This window comes from Eulemur rufifrons, chromosome 1, assembly GCF_041146395.1.
Source record: "Eulemur rufifrons isolate Redbay chromosome 1, OSU_ERuf_1, whole genome shotgun sequence".
Classification (NCBI taxonomy): Eukaryota; Metazoa; Chordata; class Mammalia; order Primates; family Lemuridae; genus Eulemur; species Eulemur rufifrons.
In genome coordinates this window covers 1,847,713-1,874,855 of record NC_090983.1, presented here as the reverse complement: position 1 = coordinate 1,874,855, position 27,143 = coordinate 1,847,713, and the positions used below count along the sequence as shown (strand labels likewise).

Sequence of the window (27,143 nt, the reverse complement as noted above, 5' to 3'; positions counted from 1 at the left end):
AGACACTCGCGACAAGCAAAACACCCTATTAATGAGAATTGGGACTTGGGGGCGGGGAGGAAAAAGAAACACCAAACATTTCAGGAAACGAATCACATCTGTGCCCAACTTCCTCCCGCAGCGAGCACAGTGCGCGTCTGATCTGCCAAGCCCGGCGCCTCCGAGACAGGGCTCTGTCGGGGGCAGCCACGCGCCTGCCCTGCCGGCGCCCACTGGCCTTCTCCACCTCCAGCTGCCCGGAGCTCCGCGAGCAGGCTGGCCCTGGCCGCGTGTCAGGAGCAGTGGAGCTGGCTGGGTGTTTATGTCTGAGCCAGACAACTGGGGGTTTATGACGATGTACTGACGCAAGAGCTCCCCGATGCCGCATGCCAGAAATTAATCTGGGGAGGAGGAATTCTTTTTAAGAAACCACTTGGTGGCCGCTGACCGCCTGAAAGGCTGGAAGTGTAAGCTGAGCTCCTTCCTCCGGGCCCCGAGCCGCCAGGGAGCAGCAGCACGCCCAGACCCACGGGCAGAGCGGGCCCCAGCGTGGGGTGGGGGCATCCCACAATGCCAGGCCTACAGTCAGCCACACGCCCCCCACCCAGGCTGCCCCAGAAGGCCTTGGAAGGGGTCCACGCCCCGGCAGCTGTGCAGACTGTGGAGGTGGGGCCCTACTGGAATGCTGGGAACCCCAGTCCCTGTCATCCCTTTCTCAAGAGCTGGGCTTCAAGGTTCGCAGTCGCTAACCACCAAAAGTCAGATACGCAGCTGATGCCGCCCTTCATCTCGGCGACACAGACGCAGCCCCCGCTGCTGTGGGGCCGGAGGGCAGGGCGATGCCAGCCAGCAGCTCCTCTCTGGCCGTCTTCCGCACGCACCCCTCTCGCTGCCCCTCCTGTGCTGCCTGTGCGCTGGGCAGCGGCAGCGTGTGGGGGCGTCGCGTGGGGACAGTGTAGGCCAGACCACCAGGAGGTTCTCCGTGGGGGAGGGGAAGTTGGTGTGTGCACAGATACCCTTGCTTGGTCTGTTTTGTGAACTGATGTTCAAGTTATTCTGGAATCTCAAACACTGAAGGACACAGGTTATTTATATTTGTCAAAAAGGGCATGAGCGTGACAAGGCTGATTAAACTGAAACTTGCCAGAGACACTCGGGGCCAGCCCTGGGCTAGGGATGGTTCTGGATCCTGTGATGAGGACAGCAGCTGACGTCCCTGGGCAGGACCAGGCACTGGCTCCACGCCTGCCTCGCCTGATCCTCACCAGGACCCTACAAGGTGAAGTCTCTCAGGAGCCTCCTTTCTCAGAGAAGGCAGCCTGAGCCCAGCGGGAGGCGGCCACGGTCACAGGCAGGGCCCGGCGTGGCAGCCGACGTCCGCAGGCTGGTAGGTCACGCACGGCTGCCGGGACAGCAACAGGAGGGCCCAGGAGGGACGCGGTGAGCAGCCCGAGAGGCCCAACGGCGGACCTTCTGCAGGACCATCATCAGGGGAGACCCACACCCACATCCTAAAGGGGACCCTGAGCCAGGAGGACGTGGCAGCTGCTAATTCTGCCTGGTTCCAGGGTCCTCATCGCTGCCTGGCATCCAAGATGGAGGAGGGGGATGGGGAGGAAGGGAGCTGGCCAGGGTCGCCTGAACTCTGCCCCCTGACCTTCCATCTCAGCTGCCGCTCCAAGGGGCTCCTCCCGGAACACCAGGCAGCGGCACAGTCACCTGGCAGCAGCGGCCCATCAGCTAACTTCACGCTCACGGCCGTCTCATCGCGGAGGAGGATGCTGGTTCCAACATGACAACTGCTCTGCTGAAGGCGGAGGGGACCTTCTGGTCACAGAGCCTCGCCTCTTGCAGGGAGAACAGCGGCAGCTTCCTTAACACTAAGCAGTCTGCAAGTCACTTTGTAAATAAAGCATATTTATTTTCAATGTTTTAAGTGAGCAACTCTATTGAATAAAGTACACATTTAAATGTGATACACTAAACCTGGTATGTGTAACCCAAGCGTATTACATAAAATGCATGGATTACTGAACAGAAAAGGTACATTTTAATGTGGAAAAATAGTTCTTACCCTCAGCCTTCCCTCATCCCAAAAAAGCCGTGAAGGCAGAGAAGCCGGGCTGCGCCCACCCTGAGGTGGCGAAGTCCCAGGTCGTCTCCCTGCTGCCCGGCTCATGTCCACCCTTCCCAGGCTTGACGGCCACTTGCACAGGAGCATCGTGACATCTCAGAGTCATTCACGGCAGCCCCTGGCTCAACAGATGACAGAGATGAGACTGAGAGAAACCAAGTCAAGCTCCCGCCCCGCCCAGGAGGGAAACTGGGGCTGCTGCCGTCAGAGTGCGGGGAGTGAGGGTGTTTCCGGAACAGTGACGGGACCCATGGCACGAAAAGCAGAGTCCTGCAAGTTTCTTCCCAAGCTAAATCCTGAATGAATCCTTCATTCATGTTGGGGGAAAAAGGTAAAAGGTGTGGGAGGGAGGCGGGAGGCCGGGCGGGGAAGCTGGGCGGGCAGGAGGGGCAGGACAGCTCTGCCCACCACGTGCAGGTCAGCGAGGTTGGAGACCATTTATAAGGTGCGACATAAATCACCTCATAAAATACCTGAATAAAAGCGCTATAAGCCAGCTCGAGGCTGCAGGTATATTTCAGTCCACTGTAAAACATGCCCAGCAGTTATTTCACTGCAACATAAAGGTGAGTGCAAGCCCGTGAAGCCACCCGGCACCCGTGGACTTCGAAGTGCAGACCCGACGTGCTAAGGGACATCTGCACGAGGCGGGAACAGAGAGAGGGAACGCGCTGAAATTACGCATCTCTGCCATTTCACTGAAAACGCCGAACCTGGCGTTGACAGACAAACCCCAACTTCCACTCTGGGCTGCAGCAAGCTAGGTTGTCTCAGACTCACCCCCGGCCAAGAACAAAGAGGACAGGTTAAAATGTAAAACACAGGGGTGCACATGTGAAGGCCTCGGAACCCATGAGCGATCAGGACAGCCAGAACTTGAAGGGCCAAAGTATGGCAGAGACTGGAAGTGAAAGGAAGAACCTTCTAGAGAGCCCACATTTCCCCTGGAAGCACGTGCTGACCTGCAGACCACCGCCTGGAGGACCAGAGCTGGACAGAGCGTGGGGGTCCAGGCCTGTCCCACCAGGCGGCCGCGGGCAGGCCGAGAGCTGCGCAGAGCAGGGTGGCAGCGCCAGGGCGGCAGCGCCAGGCCGGCCCACACGGACACGGACACGGACACAGACGCAGCGCGAGAGGGAACAAGGAGAGAAAGACGGACATGTCACAGTAATGAAAAGGTGGTTATTCTAACAAGAAAGTATAAAAATTCTAAATCTGCACAGGCCTACAATAGCTTCCAGATATGCAAAAGCAAAAACTGACAGAACTAAAAAGAGAAAACAATACCAATCCACAATCACAGCAGGCGATCTTAAAATGCCATTCTCAGTAACCGATAGGAAAGCAGATAACAAAATCCATAGTTAACAGAAAACCTCAACACCGTGATTGACAAACTTGATTAAACTGATGTGTGGAACTCATAGATCTTCATAGCTGACTTATTCTCTTCAAGTATACATAAAACATTTACAAAACTGACTACACAATCAACAACAAAGCAAAACTCAAAGCATTTTTAAAAACTGAAATTATATATAGTAAATTCAGTGACCATACAGAAATTAAACTAGAAATCAGCAACAAAATGAAAGCAACACACTAGGCAATTCACAAATCCCTGAAATTATGAAATACATTTCTAAATAAACCAGGGGGCAAAGAAAAAACTTTTGAAAAATAGATGTATTTTAAACCAAATTATAATCAAAATGGCATTAAAAAGCTTGCACAATCCAGCTAAAGCTATGCATAGGTGGAAATTTATAGCTTAAGTGCATGATTACAGAATAAGAAAATCTGAAAAAATTCAATAATCTAAATATTTCTCTTAAAGAAAACAATAAAACCAAGCAAATTAAATGCAAAGAATAAAAGGAAATAATAGCAATAACAACAGATATTTTTTAAAAATTCAATAGAATCAAGAAAACAAAACATGGTTCTTTAAAAATATTAACATAACTAATAAACACCTTGTAAGCCCAAAGGAGGAAAAAAGAGAAAGAATAATATCAGGAATTGAAAAGGGAATGTCACTACAAAGCCTGCAGACATTACAAAGATAATGAGAGGGCATTTAAACAATTTTATATAAATACATTTGAAAATTTAGATGAAATGAAAAAAATTCCAAGAGGAACTGAATATACAAAAACTGACACAAGAAAAAATAAAAACCTAAATAGTCCTATGTTAGTTAAGGGTGCAATTTACAAGTTGTCCCACAAAGAAAATTCCAAGATAGATTGAAAATGAATTCTTCCAAACATTTAAGAAAGAAATAACATCAACCTTACATAAACTCTTCAAGAGAATCAACGGTGGTCAGCAGACTACAGCCCACAGGCCAAATACAAGCTGTGGCCTGATTTTGTGCAACCTGCAAAATAAGATGGGTTTTTACATTTTTAATTAGCTGCTAAAAAAAATAAAGAAAAAGAAGAAAAATGTGCAATAGAGACCATACGTGGTCTGCAAAGCCTAAAGTATTTACCATCTGACTTGTTATAGAAAAACTTTGCCAATCCTAGGAATAGAGAGGACAACTTCACCATATTGTAAAAGACTATCATAACCTTAATATCAAAACCTAACAAAATATTTCAAAAGAAAATGACATGGTAATCTCATTCATAAATTTAGATAAAAAAATTAAACTGAATATACGCAAAATAAATTCAAAGTATATACAAATAATGCATTATAATCATTAGTACAGATGTAAGGTTGACTATAGAAATGTAAGGTAAACATTGAAAAATCAATCCAGAAAATCTATCACATTTATCAAATAAAGGGAGAAAATCATACGATTAATAGATACAGAAAAAAATCTAATATTGAACCAAATGAAAGTACCATTTTTGTAGATTGAAAAAGATCAAATATCTGCAATTTCACATGGTTCACCCTAAATAACACCTACTCATGAGAAAAACTCTTGGCAAACTAAGAACAGAAGAAAACTGTGTCAATCTCAAAGATTATTTACACAAAACCTATAGCAAATTTTATACATAATGATGAAATACTCAAAAGTTTCCCTTGATATTCAAACAAGACCTAGAGGCCCACTACCGCCGGTGCTGTTGACATTAGACCGAAGGTCCTAGGCGGTGCAGCAACGCAAGAAAGATACAAAAGACTTAAAAATCAGCAAAGAAGAAAAGCAGCATTCATCACCCACAGACAATATACATTAAAAACCCAAAAGAATCCGCAGATAAACCAGAATAAGCAAATTGTTCAAGGTATCTAAAGACAAGGTGACCATACGAAAATTAATTATATTTCTAAACATCATCACCAAAAAAAATGAAATTTTAAAAAAACATTATCCCCCCCAAAAATGCCCAAAAATATAGAAATAAATCTAACAAAAGAAATTAAGACTTCTGCACTGAAAACTACAAAATGTGATTGAAAGATATACCATATTTATGGATTAGAAGGCTCAAAAGAAACTGATTTCTTATGCAAATCAATATCCCAATTGAGATTGCAGTAGATATTCTGTTGAAATTGAAAAGCTGATTTTAAAATGTATATGGAAATGCAAGGAGCTAAGAAGAAACCAGACACGTTCTGAACAGTTGTTACCAAGCGGCAAGACCCACTTTACTCGACAGGACTAACGATGAAGCTGCGGTCAGTCAGGACAGTGCTGCAGGGTACACAGGCAAGCGGACCACGTGCCCGAACAAAGCCCATCTGCATAAGATACTTGACTTATGACAGAGTGGCAAGGAACAGTGGAGAAGAAAGGGTGAATCTTTTTTAATAAATACTGTTGGGACAACCAAATATCCAAAAGGAAAAAGTAACCTTCAATCCCTAGTTCATACCATACTTAAAAAAAAAAAAATTCCCAATGGACCACAGATCTAAATAAGTGATAAAACAGTGAAGCTTCTCAAAAACAATATAGAATATCTCCGCGACCCAGGCATAAATAAAACAATCAATAAATCAGACGATGTTAAAATTAAGAACATCTGTTCACCCAAAAAAATACCACTAAGAAAGAGAAAAGGCGGTCTGCAAACTAACAGAAAACAGCAACAGAAATAACCAACAAAAGACTCAGATCCAGTCTGTATAAATAGCTCCTACAAATTAGTAAGAAAAATAAAGACAAACCAATTTCTTAAATGAGCAAAAGGCTTGAATAGGCACTTCTCCACCAAAGAGGACATCTAGTTGGTCCATACACACATGAGAAGGTGCTCACCATAGTTAGCAATCCGGGAAATACAAACTAAACCACGGCACTCAAAATGGAAAAGAATATGGTAGACCAATGGCGAGGATGGAGCGAGTGGAACCTCACGCGACGGGTCGGAGCGTGAACTGGCACCATCAATGGGAAAAACTGCTTGGCACTCACACACCTGGCTGCGAGAAATGACGTGGACCAACTGGTGTACACAGATGTTACAGGAGCATTCCACGTAACAATTCCTAACTAGAAATCACCCAAATGCCATCAATCGAATGCATAAATAACTCGCGGTGTGTCCATACAGTGAAATGTCGCGCACCCATGGAAACAAAGAAACCGCTCCTATAAGCAACAATGTCAGTAACTCTCACGAGCACACCTTTGGGTGAAGGAGGCGGACAAGCAAGTGCGTATATAAGATTCCACTTACACAAAGTTCAAAACCGCGAAACGCTCACCTGAGCTAGCGCGGTGACTCCTGGCGGCAGGGCTGACTGAGAGGGGCACATCGGGGGCGGGAGCGCCCCATGTCCTGGTCTGCATAACAGTGACAGGTGCGATCCTTTGTGAGGATTCATCAAGCTAAGCACTTGTGGTTTGTGTACTTTTCTGTCATACTGAATAAAAAAGTTCAGAAATGGGAGCTCTTCGGGGCCACGATGTTTATAATAACAACAGAAGGACTAAAAACACACTCAATGTCCATGAATAGTGACCTGTTAAATCAATGGCATCACATCCACGTAGCAACCATAAGAAAACAATAAAAAAACTGTTTTGGTACAAATTTAGAATAATCCCCAAAGGGAAAAATTTAAAAGCTAGATGCTGAAGTGCCCACAGTATACAACCACTCAAGAACAAATAATGAGCAAAAGAGAGTATCTACAAATTTACTTCACTTTTTGAGCTCAAATTTTATTAACAGACTTGATTCAAAATTGAGTAGACAGCACAGAGAGTTCCTACCAGCAACAACCTGCAGTTTCCCTACTATGATATTAGCATCTCCCGTTCCCATGGTACACCTGCCACTATTCAGGAACCAATACTGATAGATCACTATTAACTAAAACAAAGAGTTCAGGATTTCCCTAAGTTTTCCACCAATGTCTTTTTTCCATTCCAGGATCCCACCCAGGAATTCCACACTACATTTAGGTGTTGTGTTTCCTTAGACTCCTCTTGGCTGTGAGGACCCCGGCAGGCTGAGGTATACTGTAGGACAGGTATACTGCAGGGCAGGCGTGCTGTAGGACAGGCGTGCCACAGGACAGGTTTAATGCAGGACAGGCATACGGCAGGACAGGCTACTATAGGAAGGGCATACTAGGACGGGCGTACTGTAGGACAGGTGTACTGTAGGACAGGTATACTGTAGGACAGGTGTACTGTAGGACAGGTGTACTGTAGGACAGGTGTACTGTAGGACAGGTGTACTGTAGGACAGGTGTACCGCAGGACAGGTATACTGCAGGACAGGTGTACTGTAGGACAGGTGTACCGTAGGACAGGTATAATGCAGGACAGGCATATGGCAGGACAGGCGTATATAGGAAGGGCATACTGCGGGACGGGCATACTGCAGGACGGGCGTACCGCAGGACAGGTGTACCGCAGGACAGGTGTACTGTAGGACAGGTATACTGCAGGACAGGTGTACCGCAGGACAGGTGTACCGCAGGACAGGTGTACTGTAGGACAGGTATACCGCAGGACAGGTGTACCACAGGACAGGTGTACTGTAGGACAGGTATACTGCAGGACAGGCGTACCGCAGGACAGGTGTACCGCAGGATAGGTGTACTGTAGGACAGGTATACTGCAGGACAGGTGTACCGCAGGACAGGTGTACCGCAGGACAGTTGTACTGTAGGACAGGTGTACCGCAGGACAGGTGTACTGTAGGACAGGTATATTGCTGGACGCGTCTCTGCTGCAACGTGATGTTTTCCTCACGGTTACTGGGTTCTGGGTTACTGGGAGAAGGACACAGGGATAAAGTGCCATTCTCGTCATTCAGATTTATGTTTAAACTCGAGGACTAGAATTGACACACCCCTAACTCCGCTAAACTGGTTTTGCTGAACAGCTGGTTGTCACCCAAACAGCTCCGAGGGACGGGGAAAACAGTGAGTCTCTGGAGACACGGCGTCAGGTGCGGCCGGCAGGTGTGCGCGGAAACTCAGCGGCACTCGCGGCACAGCCAGCACTTCGGCGCCTGGAAGCCGACGTGCGCACTGCTCAGGGGGCTCGGACCCGGCACCCAGCCCCTGCCTGGCTCAGGGGACCCCACACCACCGTCTCACCACAGCCACTGCACTCACAGAAAACCCCACCAAAAGCCAGTTATCTCTGCAAACTTTCTCTCTCTAACAGGAAGAAGTCAGAACTCATAAAAGTAAACAAAATGAGGCCTAAATCTGGTGAGTGAGGAAATCAAACACTCCCATCTTAACTGCACATCGTGGTGATTAGAACCGAGTCAGATGGCTGCTGCTGGGTTGACATTTTGTGGCTCTTCCTTTCCTCTGAGCTCCCGATATGCTTCCAAAACCGAGGATAAATTAACAGCACATCCACATACCCAGCCAGAGCCAACTTCTGCTCCCAAGCATACGGCGACAGAGGAGACAGGATGCACCCAAAGCGGCCCCTGGCTGGGCCCGACGGAGCTTTCCAGGAACACAGGGAGCCGCCGGACAACTGGCTTCAGCTGAGGGCTGCAGACGGGCCTGGCGGAACAGCGAGCAGACTGGACCCGGGCCAGGCTCGGGGCAAGTTACAAACAACGAGAGAACAAGCAATGCTGGCTTGTTTTTGCACGCTGCTGTCTCTTCAGGGAGAAGAAAGAAAAGAAAAAGGTGGGAGAGAGATCATCTGAGCTCCTCTGGTCCGGAAACCGAGGAAGCCCCGGCTATGCAGAACTGCATCCCCGGGACCCACAGCCAGCAGACTCTGCCTTGGGGAAGGGGAGGCTCAGCCCCAACGTCCGGCCAGGTGCCCAGGCTGCTCCAAAGGGAAGAGACCAGGAAGAGGAAAGAGGGACAACTCAGCTCTCGCAAGGCTGACAGGTGCATGCCACCGGCTGGATCTAAACCCAAAGCACATTGGCAAGACCTCCCAGGATGGCTCCCGGCAGCCCCGAGCTGCCCGTCCCCAGGCCTCCCTCTGCACCCCGGACGGTGGCAGCCTCTCCTCCCTCTCCTCCCCCTTTCCTGCATTCGATCAGTAGCTTCAAACCCCTTTTCTGGGAGGCCTTTTCCAACCTCTGCAGCAGCTCCCTGAACCCAGTGACTCACCCTGACCCTTGCCCCACCCCCCACTGGAGCAGACATCAAATGGCATCTATCAACTCACTTACACACCAAATATAACAAGCTGCATTTTAAGCTCAAAGTTTACTCATGTTGGTCTTTTAAAATCCAAACTAGCATTTGATGGTCAAAAATCTAAATACCGACTATACATAAAATGAGAAAATAAGTTCATATTATTTTTCTAAGGCAGTTCTCTAAAACTGCAGCAGTGGCCATGAGATTCCCATGGATTTTGATGAACATAGTTTAGAACTGCCAGAGACCACAGTATTCAGTGAGATTCTGAGTGAGCTTCAGTCAATCCAGAAGATTCCACAGGCATCCAAGGCAGAAGTAAGATTTGGCCACGGACCACATTTCAGAAGCCACTAGAGCAGTTTTCACACCAGGCACGGCCCAGGGCCGCGAAGCTCTTGCCCAGTGCTGAGATTCTACCAGGAGCTCAGGTTGTTTCCCAGCGGTAGAGTTTTCTTTCCAGTGAGAACATGCATGTAAAATTGACTTAAAGGTATCTAAATAAACTGTGAATGAATAGGGAACCTGTACTTAACAATAACTTGTGAAAACTAAGTATTTGGTTTACATAAAACCAGAAAATATAGGACCTGGCTTTGTAGAAAACGATGGTAAGGGTGCTCTCTTGTCGGGTAATACTAACCAGTGTCTCAGAACGACTGCGCTAATTCAAACGCACCGGGCCCCAGTCCCTCCTGTCCAGGTGACGACCAGCCGGCCTGCCCTGCCCTTCCCCCACGGGGGGGTCTGGGCTTTGCCTGTAAACACAGGGCTGCCCACTGCGCACTGCCCCGGGGAGTCCTCTGCAGGGCAGGACACAGATCGCCTACCGCCAGGCCGCCAATTTCCACCAGCTGCATGACCAGGTGCAGCCGGAAGGCAGCAGTCAAAGGGCCTGGGCCTGGGCCTGGTACCAGGGAGCAGCTGATCCTCAGGAGGCCACGGCTGGGCCAAGAGACCTCTGACACTTCAGCAGAGACAGCACTGGGCACAGAGCTGCCCCTGCCCCCTCTCCACGTGAAGCCCAGATACCTGGAAACTGGTGAGAAATGCTAAAGTCACGTTCTCTTGGGTAACTCAAACAACTTGAGAAAAACCCAAATTGTTCTTCTCTTCTTTTAAATTGCATTGAAGTTTGAAATAATGTCCCTCAGCCGAGCTCCAGAGCAAAATCGTAACAGGGAATCACACGCACAGGCCCCAGAGCCCGCAGCCTCCTGGCAAAGGCGTTAAAACGCCATCTCCTCAGGAGCTGCAGTTGTGGAGGCCACGCCCCACTCATCACGGGATCCACGTAACTGCCAAAGAAATCAGAACACCTATCGACAGCAGGCCCAACCTTTTTGGCACCAGGAACCGGTTTTATGGGACATCACTTTTCCAGGGACGGGGGCTGGGGGAGGCGGAGCTCAAGCGGTGACGGGAGCGGACGGAGAGCTTCCCTTGCAGGACGGCGCTCACCTCCTGCTTGCGCCCCCATCCCCACCCCCGCCAGGTCCTAACTTCCACGGCAGATAGTTTTCCACAGACGGGAAGCGTGCGGTCGGGGAGAGGGGCCGAGCTCTGCGGCCAGGTACCGGTCCACGGCTGGGGGTTGGGGACCGCAGCCTATAAACACAACGAGCATCCCAGTCCGTGATTCTCACGCCATCAACACCGTCACACCCATGGGGAGTCCAAGGAAACCCCAGCCAAGAACCAAGAAAGTAATGTCTGTGCCCAAGCCAGGGCCACCAGGCCTTGTAACTTGCACCCGCGGAAGTGTGGCAGCCCAGCACGGACACATGGAGAGGCTGGGGACCTGAACCCAAAGCAAGAAGAGAAGAGTGGGACGTGCCCCCAGCCAGGTGCCTTCCCTCCAGCACATCCGGCCCTCCAGCCCCCAGCAGTCGCCGGCTGCCGGCCTGGCACTGCCACTCCTCGCCCAGGACAGCCGGCTCTTCCATGAACCAGCCAGAGGTTCGGCTGTGCCAAGCCAGTTGGAGAGCGGCGACCTGCGCCACTCACACGGGACCGCGCAAGCGTGGACACAGCCCCACCTTCGTTTCCAAACCACTATGTGAAACGATGTTTTACTAAACGATCCAAATAACTGGGCAATAACGGAAGGGAATCAAATCACAGAAAGACGTAAAAGCAGACAGATACCCTGACTGTCCTCAGCAGCCACATAGAGGGGGTGGCCCACCCCAACTCCCGGCCTGCCACCCAAATCCCTATTGGTGCATTTGCCGAAGGACACTTGGGACAGAGGAAGACCACGGTGGGTCTCGGCGCTTCCAGGCCAGGTCTTCTGTCAGTGCAGCTGCCCAGAGAGGCCTCTGCGTCCTTCCAGCCATCAAACCCATCGTACCTGCGTGGATGCAGCAACAGACACCTCCTCTCCCAAACAGCCTTCGGGGACACTGACATCTACCGCAGACGTAGGAAAGAACCCCCTTCCTAGACTGAACCCTTTTCTGCAAAGACACAGGCTCCCCGGGACAAAGACTGCACTGAGGACGTCTGTGCCCCTCAGTCCTCAGCCCCGGGTGCCTCCTCTCCAGGGCAGGCCCCTTGTCTGGCCTTCCAGATGCTGTGGACCACGCCAGGGATGAAGGCCACTGGCGATCTGGTTCCCTCCTCAGCAGTCACACCCTGGTCCCCGTCACCCAGGAACCTGGGCTCACTGCCATTTAACCAGTGGCGGCCGCAGCATTAGACGTCTTCAGTGGTGTCCTGACGGCCCTTCCCACCATCGTCACCACCATCCCCATCGATGACTCGACTGGCAACACTGACAAAGTACCAGGCCCTACAAGAAAAATACAATTCCTCATCTCTGGTTTGCAGCTAAAACTTCCCAGTGAAAATCTCTGCTTTCCATGTCACCAGGTTCCCCTCGCACTTTCTCAAATTTTCCAAAATAGCCTTTCAGCCACCAGTACCAAGAAAGAAAAAGCTAACCCTGCCCCTGATCCTCCCAGTGAGACTAGAACAAAGCAGTGCCAGGGTCAGAAAGGCTCTGAAGGCAACGCCTAGGACCCCTGTGTGTACTGAGGACGGACCCCACATTCTCTCTGAAACCCCAACAACACTGTACAAATCCTGCTGAACCAACAAGTCGCTGGGAAACACAGTTGTAAAAGAAAGTCCAATTTCTACAAAACATTTCCTAGGAATACTCATATATATTTTAAAAAGAATGCCCACTAATCACAACAGAAGGAACCCTTAGCTCTCATAACACAACGGGTCCTCTTAGCTTTTGCACCTGCTGTGGTCTGAATATTGGCGTCCCCCAAATGCATGTGTTGGAACCTAACATGGAATGTCATGGTATTGAGAGGCGGGGCCTTTGGAAAGTGATTAGGTCACGAGGACTCCACCCTCGTGAACAGTGCCCTTAGAAAGGAGGCTCGCGCGAGCTCCCTCAGCCCTTCCACCGTGCGAGGCCGCGGCCAGGGGCGCCACCTAGAAAGCAGAGAGCCGTCCTCACCAGACACCAAGTTGGCTGGTGCCTTGATCTTGGACTTCCCCGCCCCCAGAACTGTGAGCAACAGATTTCTGTTGTTTATAAATTATCTACAGTATTAGTCTAGAGCATTTTATTACAGCAGCCTGAATGAACTAAGATAGCACCTAAACAATCAGATCATGTGAGCAATCTTCTAAAAATTGGCCTAAAAATTTGAAGTTTAAAAACACAAACTGCCACCAATCACTAACGTCCTTCAGTGAAGGGCTCTGAAGACCACGGCTTAGCGCTAACAAATGCCAACATCTAAAGTGAACACCAAGTCTCATGTGAACCTCATGAGAATGTGCGGAAGGGAAAAAATCCCCTGTTAACAAACATCAAGACACTTAAACCTACTGTACCCAATTCTTCACAAATGTTATTTCAAATGGAACAAAAAGAAATAGATTTAGGTCATTTATGTATTTCAGTTTTAAAAAATATCCTTTTTAAATGAGCTTTACTGCTACCTTTTGAACATACGCAGTATTAGTAAGCCTTGGAAAACGGCTGTAACACTGAATGCTGTTTTGAAGGGAAGATCCCAAAGCTCTAAACCACGTCTGAGCATGAATCAGCCGGTCCTAAGTCCGGGTCACACGTTCAAGCACAAGCAGCAGGAGAACACTGGGTGGAGACAGAGGAGGGGACAGTCAGGGCTGGAGGGACAAGGCACCCTGGAGTCCCCCGGAATAAGGCTAGTGTGGGCACCAGGATGGTGACCCTGACAGACCACTGAGAGCCGGCAAGCCCAGCACCGTCTTGGAGGGAAATAGCCACTCAGGCCCCCCAGGTGTCGCTGCTGAAGACCAGGCACGTCCCCTCTGTCCCCAGATCGCTAGTGTCTCACTCCGTGACAGGCAGAATTCATCTTTTCTGTTCCTATCTTCTTTCCTAGGAAGGGGGAGAGGAGGAGGAGCAAACATGGAAATAACGAGGAAGGTTCCCTTTGCTCACACGCGTCACTCCTTCAAGGCCACCGTCCCCAACATCGCACTGCCGATGTGGCCCAAAGCAAACCAGTTTAAGAATACAAAGCCACATGTGATTCCAACAAGTTCAGTTATTTGCCTCATTTGAGTTTTGTCCTAATCATTACAATTTTCCTAAAAGTGTCCATTTTTTACCATGTTCTCACGAACCAAGCAAAGTGAAGGCCAATGAGTGGTAGTAAATAAAAAGTTTCCACCATCATCTCCCACGTTAACTCGGTCAGCCAGTCGCTCCGTCACCTCCTTCAATCCCAACTTTCTAAGGACTGGCAAAGAGAGCTCAGAGAAAGTTCACAAAAACACCCAGGAAGCATTGCAAGCAAAGTTCCCCAACGGTAAAACGCAGGCTCGCAGAAACCAAGTGTAACCTGAGGCCCGCGCTGCGGGAGAGAGCACCTGGCCAGGGGGCCGGACCCGCCAGGGAGGGGCCCACAATCCTGTCCCCGCAGCTCCTGTGTCCCTTCTGGGAGACAGCCCCCCTTGGCCTAACACATCCCTTCTGGGGGCCCCCGTGCCCTGCCCATCGCTTCACGTGGCTGCACTGCCCTGTCCTGGAGCGGCCGCTGCCCCGCCTGCCTACCCTCACACGTGGGTAGGACCAATTCCTGCAGAGCGCCCCGCGTCCCGCCCACACGGGGCAGAGGACCCATCCCCCTGCCAGACTGGCCTCCGATTCACCACCCAGCCTCAGTCTAGGCACCTGTTGGCAGGAACGTTGGTTTCCACATCTACAAAGTGGAAATAATGGTGTTCTACGCACGTGACGGGGCTATCGTGCAACACAAACGAGGTAACTGCAAAGCACAGTTCAGAGCAAACCTGCTATGCATTCTGGCCTCTCAAAAGCACAGCAGGGTTGACGTGGAATAAACGAGTAATCAATCTCGATTTATTATTACAAGTTTTAAGCATCCGTGGTCAAAGAGAGCCGGATCTTCAGCGGGGGCGGCTCCTTGCACAGCCCGGCGTCTGCACACCTGTCCACGTGCGACCTGCCCCACCGCCCCAATCACCGCCTTTCTGTTCCACCAACACGCGGTGCTCAATGGCTTCTAATGATGGTCGTGCAGAGTTTTCTGTGTCAAACACACACCAGGAGTTCATTCTTAAATTTCAATGTCATTAATCACCCAGCATTCAGCGTCTTAGAACTCAGAAATCTGCATTTCTACAATGGTGGCTTTGAAAACAGGACACAAATGCAAATGCTCCACAAACTGTGTAAGAATTTCAGAGAATTGCCAAAACAAACCATCAATGCTCCATTGACAGCGCATTTTCCCAGCTCTTCATAACGATTGAGTACTCGTGATTTTTAAAAGACAAAACACAATTTAAGGATTAAAAAAAAAAGTAGGTTGAAAAATATGTCCTTATGTCTCCATGATTTCCAGAACAAACCTTGACTGATTAAGAGCCCAGATAATGATGGCATGGAGAATCCAGGCTGGTGACAATCTGAGAGCTGCAAAAGCCCCGTGCCGGGCGGCAGGGAGGAGGCCTGGAAGGACGCACGCGTCAGACAGGCGGTGCCGCGGCGTCAGGAAGCACACGAGGGTTTCTGAACCATCTCCGGAAGGTGGAAGCTGGCAGTACGTGGGGACCAAAAGCACTTCCCATCTCAACACTGGTCTTAACGACTCAGGCACTTCTGTTGCCTAAAATATCTGCCGCTGACATGGAACCCCACCACTCTCCCTCGTCCCTGGGGCTCGGTCTTGCTGCCGCCTACCCAGAACCGCCAGGGCCGCTGGTCACTGGGGCCATGACGTTCTTCCCCAGTGTCACCGGCTGCTCCCAGTCTTCTCAGGGGCGTGGACGCAGGCCCTGTGTCCTCGCCTGCGCTCCCAGGACCCCCGCCAGCCGGCTGCACCCGCTGCCTGCCCCTCTGCCCCCCAAGACTCTCGCCCACGTGACTCTCAGCCCCCCCCCCAGCTCTCACCTCCTGTCCCTCAGGGTCTACGACCCACCTGTCACCAGCAGCTCAGCATCGACATCCTTGGTGTAACTGCAGGTCCACAAAACTCATTTTCTCCCTGTAAAACTTTGCAATATTCTTGAAACATTCAACCACTGCGGAGCATGTTTTAAATGCCATAAAGATGTTTATGAGATAATTTCTATGTTAAAACATAATAACCTTGGTGGCCACAGGGTTGAACTGAACAGAGTTAAGATCAAAGGGAACAGAGTACCAGCACTGAGGAAAGCCCAGAGCCCCGCTCAGCCCAGCCGAGACCGACAGGAGCAACGCCAGACAGTGTACTCACGAATCACTAAGCCACGTGGACACAGACCCTCAGCTGCTTTGGTGGACTGGGCACTGGAGACCGAACAGAATGTGAAGAAATCATAGAATGGCCCAAATTAAAACACTGATCTTAGGCAAGTTTCCCTCAAAATAGTTGTTTTGTTTCTAACTAAACACCATCCACACCTCTCGCGCAGATTCTGGCAGAGACGGGACGTTGGATTTACCGGGTACTGGCCTGCTCCACCACTTTTCTATCAAGAGCAACATCCGGGTGACCACAGACGTAAATCTGTCACTGGCTCCTTGAGATCGAGACTGTTTCTCCACAAGACTTTCTCTAGGCAGGAACATTCCAGAAAGGAAGGTAAATTGCACTGGAGGGACAGGACAGTGCTAAATGGGGGCCCAGTGACAACGTCTGGGTTTCCTGCCAGCGCCCAAGTTACCAGTGTCCCAGGCACACTATAACCGCAAGGCGCGGTGAGGAACGTCAGTTATTGGAGGAAAACAAAGGAAGGGACAGAAAAAGGAGCCGCAGCTTGTTCCGCCAGCAGGCCCACAGGGGTGCCCTCCATGCTCCCGCGGACTCCCACGGGACCCAGCCTCCAGGCAGCGGCTCTGCACCCTAAAGAACCCCCCAGCCTGCGTGGGCACGTCCCCGACCAGGCGTGGAGCGCGGGCGGGGCAGCCAGCCTGGGGCTTCAGAGCCTCTTTTCAAAGAGTTCTTCTAAGCTAAATCAATCCAGGCCTTTCCTCGGGCTGCTCACATCATTAGAAATAGTTACTTAGAGCAATAAAATCCCGACAGTTAAGCGGCTTTGACGTCAGAGAGCAGGGCCTGGCTCTGGCGGCGTGCGGGAGAATGGCAATAAAAGCGCAGTGCTCCCTCACCCAGCCCCGGGTTGAAGAAAAACAGGGAGGGGAAATCACACACGTCAAACAGCAAGGCCACTGTATCTTCGGAGCAAAGCCAAAGTACACGGAGAGTGTGAGAGGGGACCCAGGGCGGCCGGGCTCCACGGGCCTGCGTGCCAGGGAGCCAGGAACACGGTGGGCGCCGCAGGGAGCAGGGCCAGCGCGGAGGCACCGGCCAGGACACACTGACACGGCGCGGCCCGCAATGCTGAGGCCGCACAGGCCTCCTCTCCCCAGCCGAGGAAAGGGAAGAACGTCCGTGGCCTTGCTGGGACGTTCACACTCAGTCACACCGAGCGACCCGGCACTCGCTGTTCCTGCTCCTCCCCAGATCCACTAAAACCATGACACACAAAGGAGACCGCGGGGCACTGCCAGCGCTGCCACACAGGGTGGACGGGTGCAGCCACTGACGAGACACCTGGAGGAATTTTCTGGGAACTCTCAACGTGATGGGATCGAACTGACGAGGAAGCGCTCGCCAGCGAGGAGCCCACGCGCCGCCACACGGCCGCGCCACGGACGGAGGGCACAGGCTCGGATGGTGCCGGGAGACATCAGCCACCTCGGGGGGGCCGGGGGGCCTGGGAGCCGGTGCCGCACGTGGTCGCACGCTGTGTGGGGCATCTCGCTTCTGGGAGGAAGGGCAGATCCCCGAGGGAGGCGTGAGGGCTGCAGAGAGAAGTGGGGGCACCCAGCAAGCTGCCGCCCCGACCGACAACCCCCAACAGACACGGGCAGACACCGCGGGGCAGCCCTGCCCTCGCCCACTCGGCCCGTCTTCACGGTCTCAGGCCCACTGAGACACGGAGAAGGGGATTGGGGGCAAGTGACAAAGCACACGCGACCCGGCACAGGCGGAGCGAGGCCAGGCCATGGGCACAGCAGACGCCTACAGGCCACGTTCTCCACACCAAAGGCAAGACCAGCACCCTGCTGTTTACGGTGCAGAGACAAACCTTAGAGAAAAGGGTCTGAAAATGTTACAGTTAAGTGACGAAAAGATACAATATATGTTAGCCACAGGAAACGAGAGCAGAAACATTTTATGAGACAAAATAAACTTTTGGATAAAGAAACATTAAACAAAGAGAAACAGACTATTTGTTTATTTTAGAGATGGGGTCTCACTCTGTCACTCGGGCTGCAGTGCGGCGGCCCAAGCACAGCTCACAGCAACCTCAAACACCTGGGCTCACGCGCTCCTCCTGCCTCAGCCTCCCGAGTGGCTGGGACGACAGACACGCCGCATGCCAGCTAACTCTTTAATTTTTTTTTTTTGTGGAGATGGGGTCTTTTTATGTTGGCCAGGTTGGTCTTGAACTCCTGGCTTCAAGTGACAGTCCCACCTCAGCCTCCCAAAGTGCTGGGATTGCAGGCGTGAGCCACCGCACCCAGCCAAATCTTGATAAGCGTCCTAGTCTACCAAAAGAAGTCATTAGCTTTTAAGCACTGAAAAAAATACTAAAATATACAAAGCAAAAAATAGTTAACAAGGTAAAAAGAATATTATAAAACTATAATCAAAACAGAAAAATTCACTTTTCCAAGAAACTGAGCAGACAAAAAAATGAGTGACGCGTATAGATTTAAATAACTCAACTGGGTTTATACATATGTAAAACATGCAAAGAAAATATATACTCCTATATATAAAAATATAAAATATATGAATAAGAGAACTTTAAATACAGTAATGATACATACAGACTTCTTTAGACCAAAAATAACAAGAAGAGCACATTTTCTCTTCAAATGCCTGGGTAACATGTACAAAATTTGATTATGTCTACACCAGGTCATTCAAAAATATGCATCCCAATGTAAACAGTAATGTGAGTTCAAACAATAGTTTCCCCCGAGCCCGCTGACGAAAAGGAAACGGACCCTCCCCAGCGCTGGGACGGGTGAATGGAGAAAAACATGCCCCTCGTCCACTGTGGTTAGCAAGGCCAGTGGAGACGAGGTTTGGGAGCTGCCTGACAGGAAGCCCCGTGGTGTCCGAGTGCACATGCTCACTGGCGCAGTCCACTTCCTGGATGTGTCCAGGGGAGAGACCCACAGAAGCAGACGGATACACGAATGGCAACTGTTTGGTGCCAATTTGGAGCCGTTATGAACAGCGCTGCAACCACGTAACTGTACATTTATCAGCCATCAAAGAGACTAAGTCAGATTCATACATACACCAGCATCAGAAGATGCTTGCAACTCATTAAAACAGACAAAACATGAAGCACAGAACCCTACAGGTAGAACTGCACCCTACTGAAGTGTTCAGACACCACACTGCGTGTTTACACGCAGGAGACACACATGCCCCCCGGCAACAGCCCGCCCCAAGCGGCGGGAGAGAGCCGGGCCACTCAACGTCTGCTTTATACTCTCTTCCCTCCAAAGTGCTTAACTATTTCTTACAATGATCATAAACCATTTCTTTATGTCAATCAATAAACAAATAATTTAAGTCAATAAAACCTTCCTATCTAAATGAAACCTGGACTCATGCCCTCGGGAGCTCTCAGACAAAGCCAGCCCTGCCCAAGGGAAGGTATGTGAACGTCCTGGGCAGGCCCCGGGGAGTGACCCAGACCCAGCCTCGGCCTCTGCTCACGAAGCCAGACCAGGGCCAAGACCAACAGAGACTCGGGTGCCTCAAGCAACTGTCCTAGCATGTGTCCCAGGGCCACCACCTTCCCTCTCTCGTGGATGCAGGACGGAGGCTGAAATCTAAGTGCCCCCAGCGGCCACCATGCACTGCAGGTGGCAGGAGGCCGGGCCACACGTGGAGGAGGTCTGCGGGAGCCCACACCTGTTGGGCAGGACGGGGGCAGGACTCTTCAGGCTTTTTACAGTGTATGCAGTGACCTTCCAAGGACACAGAGTGCGAAGTCCTAAATGTGTGTGCCCATGACAATGCTCCTGAAGCTCAGAGCAGGACAAGCTGGTCCCCATCCACTCAGCCACCACTTACCAGCTCTGGGACCTTCCACAAGTTGCTTCTTCCCTCCAGCTCTGAGATTAGCTGGGCCTGTTGTGAAGACTAAATGCTTGTAAAGTGCTTAGCACAACACCCGATAAAAAGTACCGCAACACCAGGAGCTACCACTGCGGCCATCGCCTGTGAGTGGGAACATACACCTCTTCCCAGAGTCAGACTGGGGCCAGTCGCAGGGGCTCCCACCCTCAAGCCACCCCCACAATAAGAAACAAGGGCAGTGGGCAGGAAATTAACTCTCCAAATCATAAGTGGACCTTGAAACGCCACCCTTGCTAAGGAGCAATTCTTTTCTCCTGTCACCCGAGAACTGTGAGTGCCACCCCAGTTGGCCTGTGAGTCAGGGCCAAAGACTTTACCCCAGTCCTCCAGGGCTTTGTCACTTCTTCCTTCACTGAGATGAAGAATAAATCACCCACTTTGCACGTGGCGCTGTCACATGCGAACAGTGACCATAATCAAGAAAAACACACGTCTAAAATCGAGAGAGCGCGCTGCAGCCAACAGAAACGCGTTTCGTTAAGCAAGCCCGGCTGTGGCGGAGCGAGGGCCTCACCTGGATGGCTTTGGGAGCTCATCGCAGCAGCCTCTGCGCCCGGGAGCAGCTCGAAGTGGCTCAAAATCTCCACGCGAACAGCTCCAAAGAGCCCCGGGCTTCCAGCAACACATACAAGGACGGACACGGGCAGGCTGGGTCACAACTGCGTCAACTCCGAGTCTTACTGGCAAGGTCTTGAGAACCAAGTAATCCAAAAGGAAGGCAGAGTCTTCAACCGGCTTCCCAAGATGAACCTGCGTGGTCAGAAACAGAAAAGAGACGCAGTTACGATGGGGACATCTGTATCTGGAGAACAGTATCGAACTGAGGAAGCAATGATGTAGCTTTTCACTTGTTTTTACCCAGGCTGGATAAAACAATCCACGCGGAATCATCTCTACAAATACAAACCAGTGGGGATTTTTGTTAGTAAATCACGTGTATGTGTAGAAATGTCCCCGGAGAGCCAGGTCTCCCAACCTCAGCATGGCGGACGTTGGGGATGGGTATTTAGTTGTGGGGCTTTGGGGGCTCCCCACACGTTATACTTATCCCTGCCCCCCCCCAGTCATGACTACGAATATCTCCAGAGAGTGACCAGTGTCCCCTGGGGGCCCCAATCACCCCCTGGTTGAAAATCTCTCATCTAGACGCACCATTCTCACCCTTCCCAGAAGTTTCCTCATCATCGGGCTTTGGAGAGGCAGCAACAGACTATATTCTAATATAATTTTTTTTCCAAATTATACTATCTTATGAAATAAACAGAAAACGCTTTAAAAGAAAACTCAGTCAGCCTGTCCCTGCCACACACTGTCATTTCTGCCCCTGTCCCCAGCCCATGCGCACAGACATGTTCAGTCTCTGACAGTCACAGACCTCAACATTACATTCAGCTTTCCTTACTTAACATTACGCCTTAATAGTTCCCGATGTTTCCATCTTCATAATTACTATTTTCTCAGGTTTTTTTTAATTTTCTGGTTATAACAGTAATGCGTGCTCGTCACAGGAGAGTGTTTAAAAAGCCGTCACACAGAGGCGAGCGCCTGGTCGCATTCTGGTGCTTCCCTGCGGCTGTTTGCCGCTGCCTTTGCCCACGCGAACTGCCTGCCATGCAGCTGTCTGTCCCGCTCTCCTGTGACATTACAGGTATTTTCCAGTGTCATTAGCACCTGGCAAGCATCACTCTGAAGGGCTGTTTCCTATTCCACATGTGACAGCTGCCCACCCCCGACCCCCACCATGTCAGGACGAGGTTCTGCGTCTGCTGCGGGGCACTGCCCACGACCGCGGGGCGGAACGGACGCCAGCTGGGCTCACCGGATGCTTCTCCAGTTAACCCAGACACTAAAGGGAAGAGCCCAGCAGGGACAAGTCCGGGAACTCCTGCCACTGGACTCCCTGACCCATCCTGGCCGAGTGCTCTTGGAAGCTTCTGTGTTCATCTCTGCAACAGCGTGACAAATTCCTTCTCTTCATTAGTCTAGAATTTTTTCCCAGTTGCTTATAACTGAAGAACCTGAACCAATTCATCACGTAAAGGATCGCCCCCTACGCTGGATACTTAGATGTTTCCATTTTATGTTACTATTTACAGCTCTGTGATTAATATCTTTATGACAAATGTTCTGTATTTGCTTATTTCCTTAGAAAGCACAGTGACTTATTTATCTTCAGGTTCAGAAGCTTTATTCATCTCTTGGTCAGAAGGAAACATTTCTTGAAGGGAGTAGAGACAGTGTATTTTGCAAGCCCTTGTGAATCCCAGGTGGCTCTGTACCCTTCACCCAAACACCATGCCTTGGCTGGGTATAAAAGCCTTAGGTCACAAACATTCCCCCCTCAAAATCATTACATGTTGGGCCACCCTCACTCGGCATTGTGGAGAATTCCAAGTCCAACGTGACCGTAGTTTCTCTCCAGGTAAAACCTTGGAGGTGAAGTTTTGATGTTGTTGTTGTCGTCATTTTCTTCTGTCTGGTTCTGCTAGCATTTTTCTTCTTTATCCTTGACATTCAAAAACGTTGTCAGAGATGCATTAAGTAGGAGTCTCTGTATTTACTTTGCTCAAAACATGACCCTCTCAATACGCATAGGTCTTCTTTCTACGCAGGAAAATGCTCTTCAATTACGTCTTTGATTACACTTTTTGTTAGGCTTGTTCTGACTTCTTCGGAGATTCCGACGCTGTGTGGCTGGACTCCCCCGGCGGACCTGGCCTCTCTCCACGGACACCTCTGTTGTTTATTCTGCTCTCCCAGGCAGCCTCTCCGGCATGTTCCCCATCCCTGCCGACGCTTTCCACATACCAGTTTGACTCTTTATGGCTTCTAAGACAGATTTCAATTAAGCCTGAAACTCTTTGTTCTCGACCACCACCTCTCACAGCTCACCCATCACCGTCTCCACGTGGCCAGCCCCTGCTCACGACCCTCTGCCTCCTGTGCGTAGCGGGTCTTCTCTAGCCAAAGGCCTCCGAAAAGAACTTGCCCTGATTTAGATTGTGAGTCGTTTTCAGAGGTACATTCTTCTGCATTTCAGGGTATTTTCCTCTTCCCCACATTCTGGGATACCTTTTTTGACACGTCCCAAGGTTTATTTATCTGTTTATTGATGTTCAAATAAGAATGGCTCGAGTCCAGACCTGAAGCTGTGTGAGCGCACTCCTACCCCGCTCTGTGTTCACGTTAATCCTGATTAAACACGCTTCTCGGAGCCGCAGCTCTGGCAAGGTGACACGCACGGTCCCAGCCAAGTGCCCCGTGCCTAGCAGGCTCTCGACGAACGCAGCGCTGCCAGACGGAGACGGACTCTTCTCCCAGCTGCAGATCAAACGAACACTGGCGTTTCCACTATAGTACAGTGTACACGTTCCAGAAAAACCTCACTCTCTGCAAAACTGTATACTAAAAATACCAGGGCTTATTACAAAATAAAGTTGGAGCAGGCTATTCCAAACTGCGATTTCATAACCAGGGCAGTACAAAAATCAATAGTAACTCTAAGAGAAATACTACCATAGTTTTAAAAAACACACTATATTTCTAATAAATAACAAGCCCAGTAAACGTGGAATTTTACCTTTAAAAAAGAAGGTGCCGGCAGTTTGATGGAAGAGGACAAAAGGAAGAACTGAAGCTTCTAAGTTACAGAATCAGGGACCCCTGAACCTAACATATCAAGCTGTCTGAGCATCCCAAGCAAAGGGCAGAGGCTGTCAGCCTGGACAACAGCAAGACCCCACCTCGCCAGAGCACGCAGAGGAACCCGTAAGGCAGGACTGAAACGGGCTGGAGAGAGGGGTCGCGTGCCTGATAACACAAAAATCCATCTTCCCCAAGCACCACAGACCCTACTACGCGCTCCTGACACGGGACCCATTTTAAGTTATCCTTAAAATAAATACATTGATTAAAAGTAAAGATGGAAAAAGGTATGTCATGCAAACACTGAAGAGAGCTGTAATGGTTATATTAGTATGAGACGAAGTAAATTTGAAAGAACAAATATCACCAGATACGCCGAAGGCCACTTCGCTGTGACAGAGGGGTCAGCGCAGCAGGACGGCACGGTGTCCCAAACACTCACGCATTTGGGGACGCATTTGGGGATGCAGCTTCACACGTGACGCAGAAGGCAATACGAATGTCAGGAGAACTGGACAAATCTACAATTAGACTTGGAATGTGCAACACCCTACTCTTAAATAATTGTTAGAACAAGTAGACAGAAAATTAGTAAGAACAGAAAAGACTTGAACACCACCCAGCTTGACCAAAATGACATTTATAGACACTGCAAACAGCAGCAGAATATCCATTCTCCACATTCCTTGTTAACACAGAGAACATTTACCAAGATAGAGCATCTCTGGGCCCATAAAGCAAATCTCAGTAAATCTGAAAGGACTCAAGTCAAGTCACACAAAATATGTTCTCTGACTAAACTGAAATTAAATCAGAAATCAATAACAAATATATCTAAAAAATCCCAAATAATTACAAACCAAATAACACACTTCATGGGTCAAAGAACAGAAATTAGAAAGTATTTTGTGGTGAATGCGCATTAAACATACCAAAATTTGCAGTGCTTAGACGGAGATTCCGTCTAATTAGAAATGCCTACATTAGAAAAGGCCTTGATTCAATGACCTTAGGTTTCACTTTAAGAAACTAGAAAAGAACAAATTAACCCCAACATAAGCAGAAAAAAAGATAATAACAAAGAGCAGAAATCAATGAGGGAGAAAAGAGAAAAATCAATGAAACTGAAAGCTGATTCTTTGAGACAACAGAATTAGTAAACCTCCAGCCAGGTTGACCAAGAGAAACAGAGAAGACACAAGGGAATGGTTCTGATAGTGACAGAATGAACTACAGACCATACAGATATTAAAAGGCAATATGGAACGTTATGAACAGTTTGTGCCAATAAATTTGACAACTTAGACGGAATAAGCAAATGTCTTGAAAGACCCAAACTACCACAGCTCGCTCAGGAAGAGAGCGACCAGTCCGTGCATGTCACCCCGCTCCTGGGCCACCGTGTCAGAGACACTGGCCACGGCGAGGTTTGCCTAATGGTCACGGCAACATCTCTCCTTTCTTCTGCATCTATTAACCAGAATCCCGCTGCAAGGAGGAGCTCTCCCTGCTCCATCTTTCTGTTTCATCCATTATTTATTTACGTTAGTGCGGACTCTCGGAGACTCATTTCATCCTCTGTGCTGCTCATCCAGTGCTACCACCATTTATTTTGCTGCTACAGCTCTTGGCCACTGGGCGCTCCTTTAGGTCAGATTCTGTGTTTTGCTGACAAGCCTCCACCCTAGTCATTTTTTTTTTTCTTTCTTCCTTTCTTTTTTTTTTTTTGGTTTAGAGCACTTCATTACTTTCTGATTCTACGAGATGTCCCTGTCACAGCCCTGGAATGAGTCACGAGACCACTTCTCCAAGGAGCTCTACCTCCTTTCGTGGGACTGTGCTCAGCCCCAGGACCCGGGTGTCAGACGTGCTTCCTGTCGCTGGGCACCACTGTGCAGGTCCCTCCCCGCGGGCACCGGCTCACCCGGAGATCCGTGTTTCTGTACGGGTTCGCGCTGTAACAACCATGGATTTATCACCGACAGCTCCGATTCCAACACCACCAGCCTTATTTCTCCAACAGTGAGAAACCTGGTTCCCATTATCTACAATATATTTACTTCTTTGTTAACTTATAGTACACACACACAGTAGTTTCAGAATTGCTCACTCCTACACGTGAGAAGCACATTCACAATGAGACCACAGCATCTAGATCCAACCGGTTTTGTCCTCAGCCTGGCGACACCCCGTCACGATACCGTCCCCCAGCGTCACTCAGGTGAGTTTGGGCTTCCACACCCACCCAGTGATTATGTGTCTGTAACAGAGCTGGATCCACTGGGGAGTGTTTGTGTTCCATTTTGGGCCCCCCAGAGCCTGGTTGGTTTTAACAGTTAATTTTTTGGATACGAGAAAACAAAGAAATATAAATATTTTAAGTGAAAAAAATGTGTTCATGCTGATATTGGGAATTTAAGATTTAAAGATTTTTGATGTAAATTTCTATTGCTTAAAACAGACGTCCTGCCATTCTTGTGTCATCTGTATCTTTTATGCACATTGAAATGCCCAAAATCTAACTGCACCATTTTGTAAATGGGAGCAGCTACGTAACTCTATCACTACATGCATTTTTTTCTTACTTTTAAATGCATTGCCAAGTTAATGAGAAACACCTTTGACATACCGTAATCAGAATCGAGTTCTGTTACAACCAAGAGGGCTTTCTGGAGTACTTGGTCCTTCGTGCCGAGAGAGGCAGAAGCGTGTCCCCAGCACTCCTTGGTGGCCTGAGCCCCGCCCGCCCACTCTGGGCCCAGGCTGGTGCTGTCATCGTGGCCTCTCGCAGGCCCCACCCTGCATTCCCTTCCACTTGGTCACACTCTCAGCCTCCAGGGCTCCTTCTCAGCCAGAAACAGCCATTGCCTGGTGCCTCTGGCCAGGGCCGCTCGGAGCGGGCCGCCAGGGCCCACGGCCTCCCCAGGGAAAGCCAGTAGGGGCTGGGAGTTAGAGAAGCAGAAGACTGGGAGAAGGTGGAACACAGATCAGAAACGAGAAGGCCAAAGAACCAATTCTAGAACCTGACAGGTAAAAACGCAATGCCCACGGTCCGTGAACCTTCTTTCTAGAAGCAGACTAGAACGCAGAGCACCTGAACAAGGGAAGTGAGGGCGCGGGCTCTG

At 49.8% G+C, this 27,143-nt stretch overlaps 1 protein-coding gene across 2 annotated transcripts in view; it reads right to left on the bottom strand.

The window, feature by feature from the left end:
• The window catches only part of HDAC4 (histone deacetylase 4), a 256,247-nt gene that overhangs the window by 202,617 nt on the left and 26,487 nt on the right, over positions 1 to 27,143 (bottom strand). For both annotated transcript variants that reach the window (XM_069465509.1, XM_069465519.1), the window contains exon 2: positions 20,888 to 21,123. In XM_069465509.1, the coding sequence (XP_069321610.1) occupies positions 20,888 to 20,909 (22 nt within the window). In that variant the 5' untranslated portion in view covers positions 20,910 to 21,123. The remainder of the gene's footprint in view (positions 1 to 20,887; positions 21,124 to 27,143) is intronic.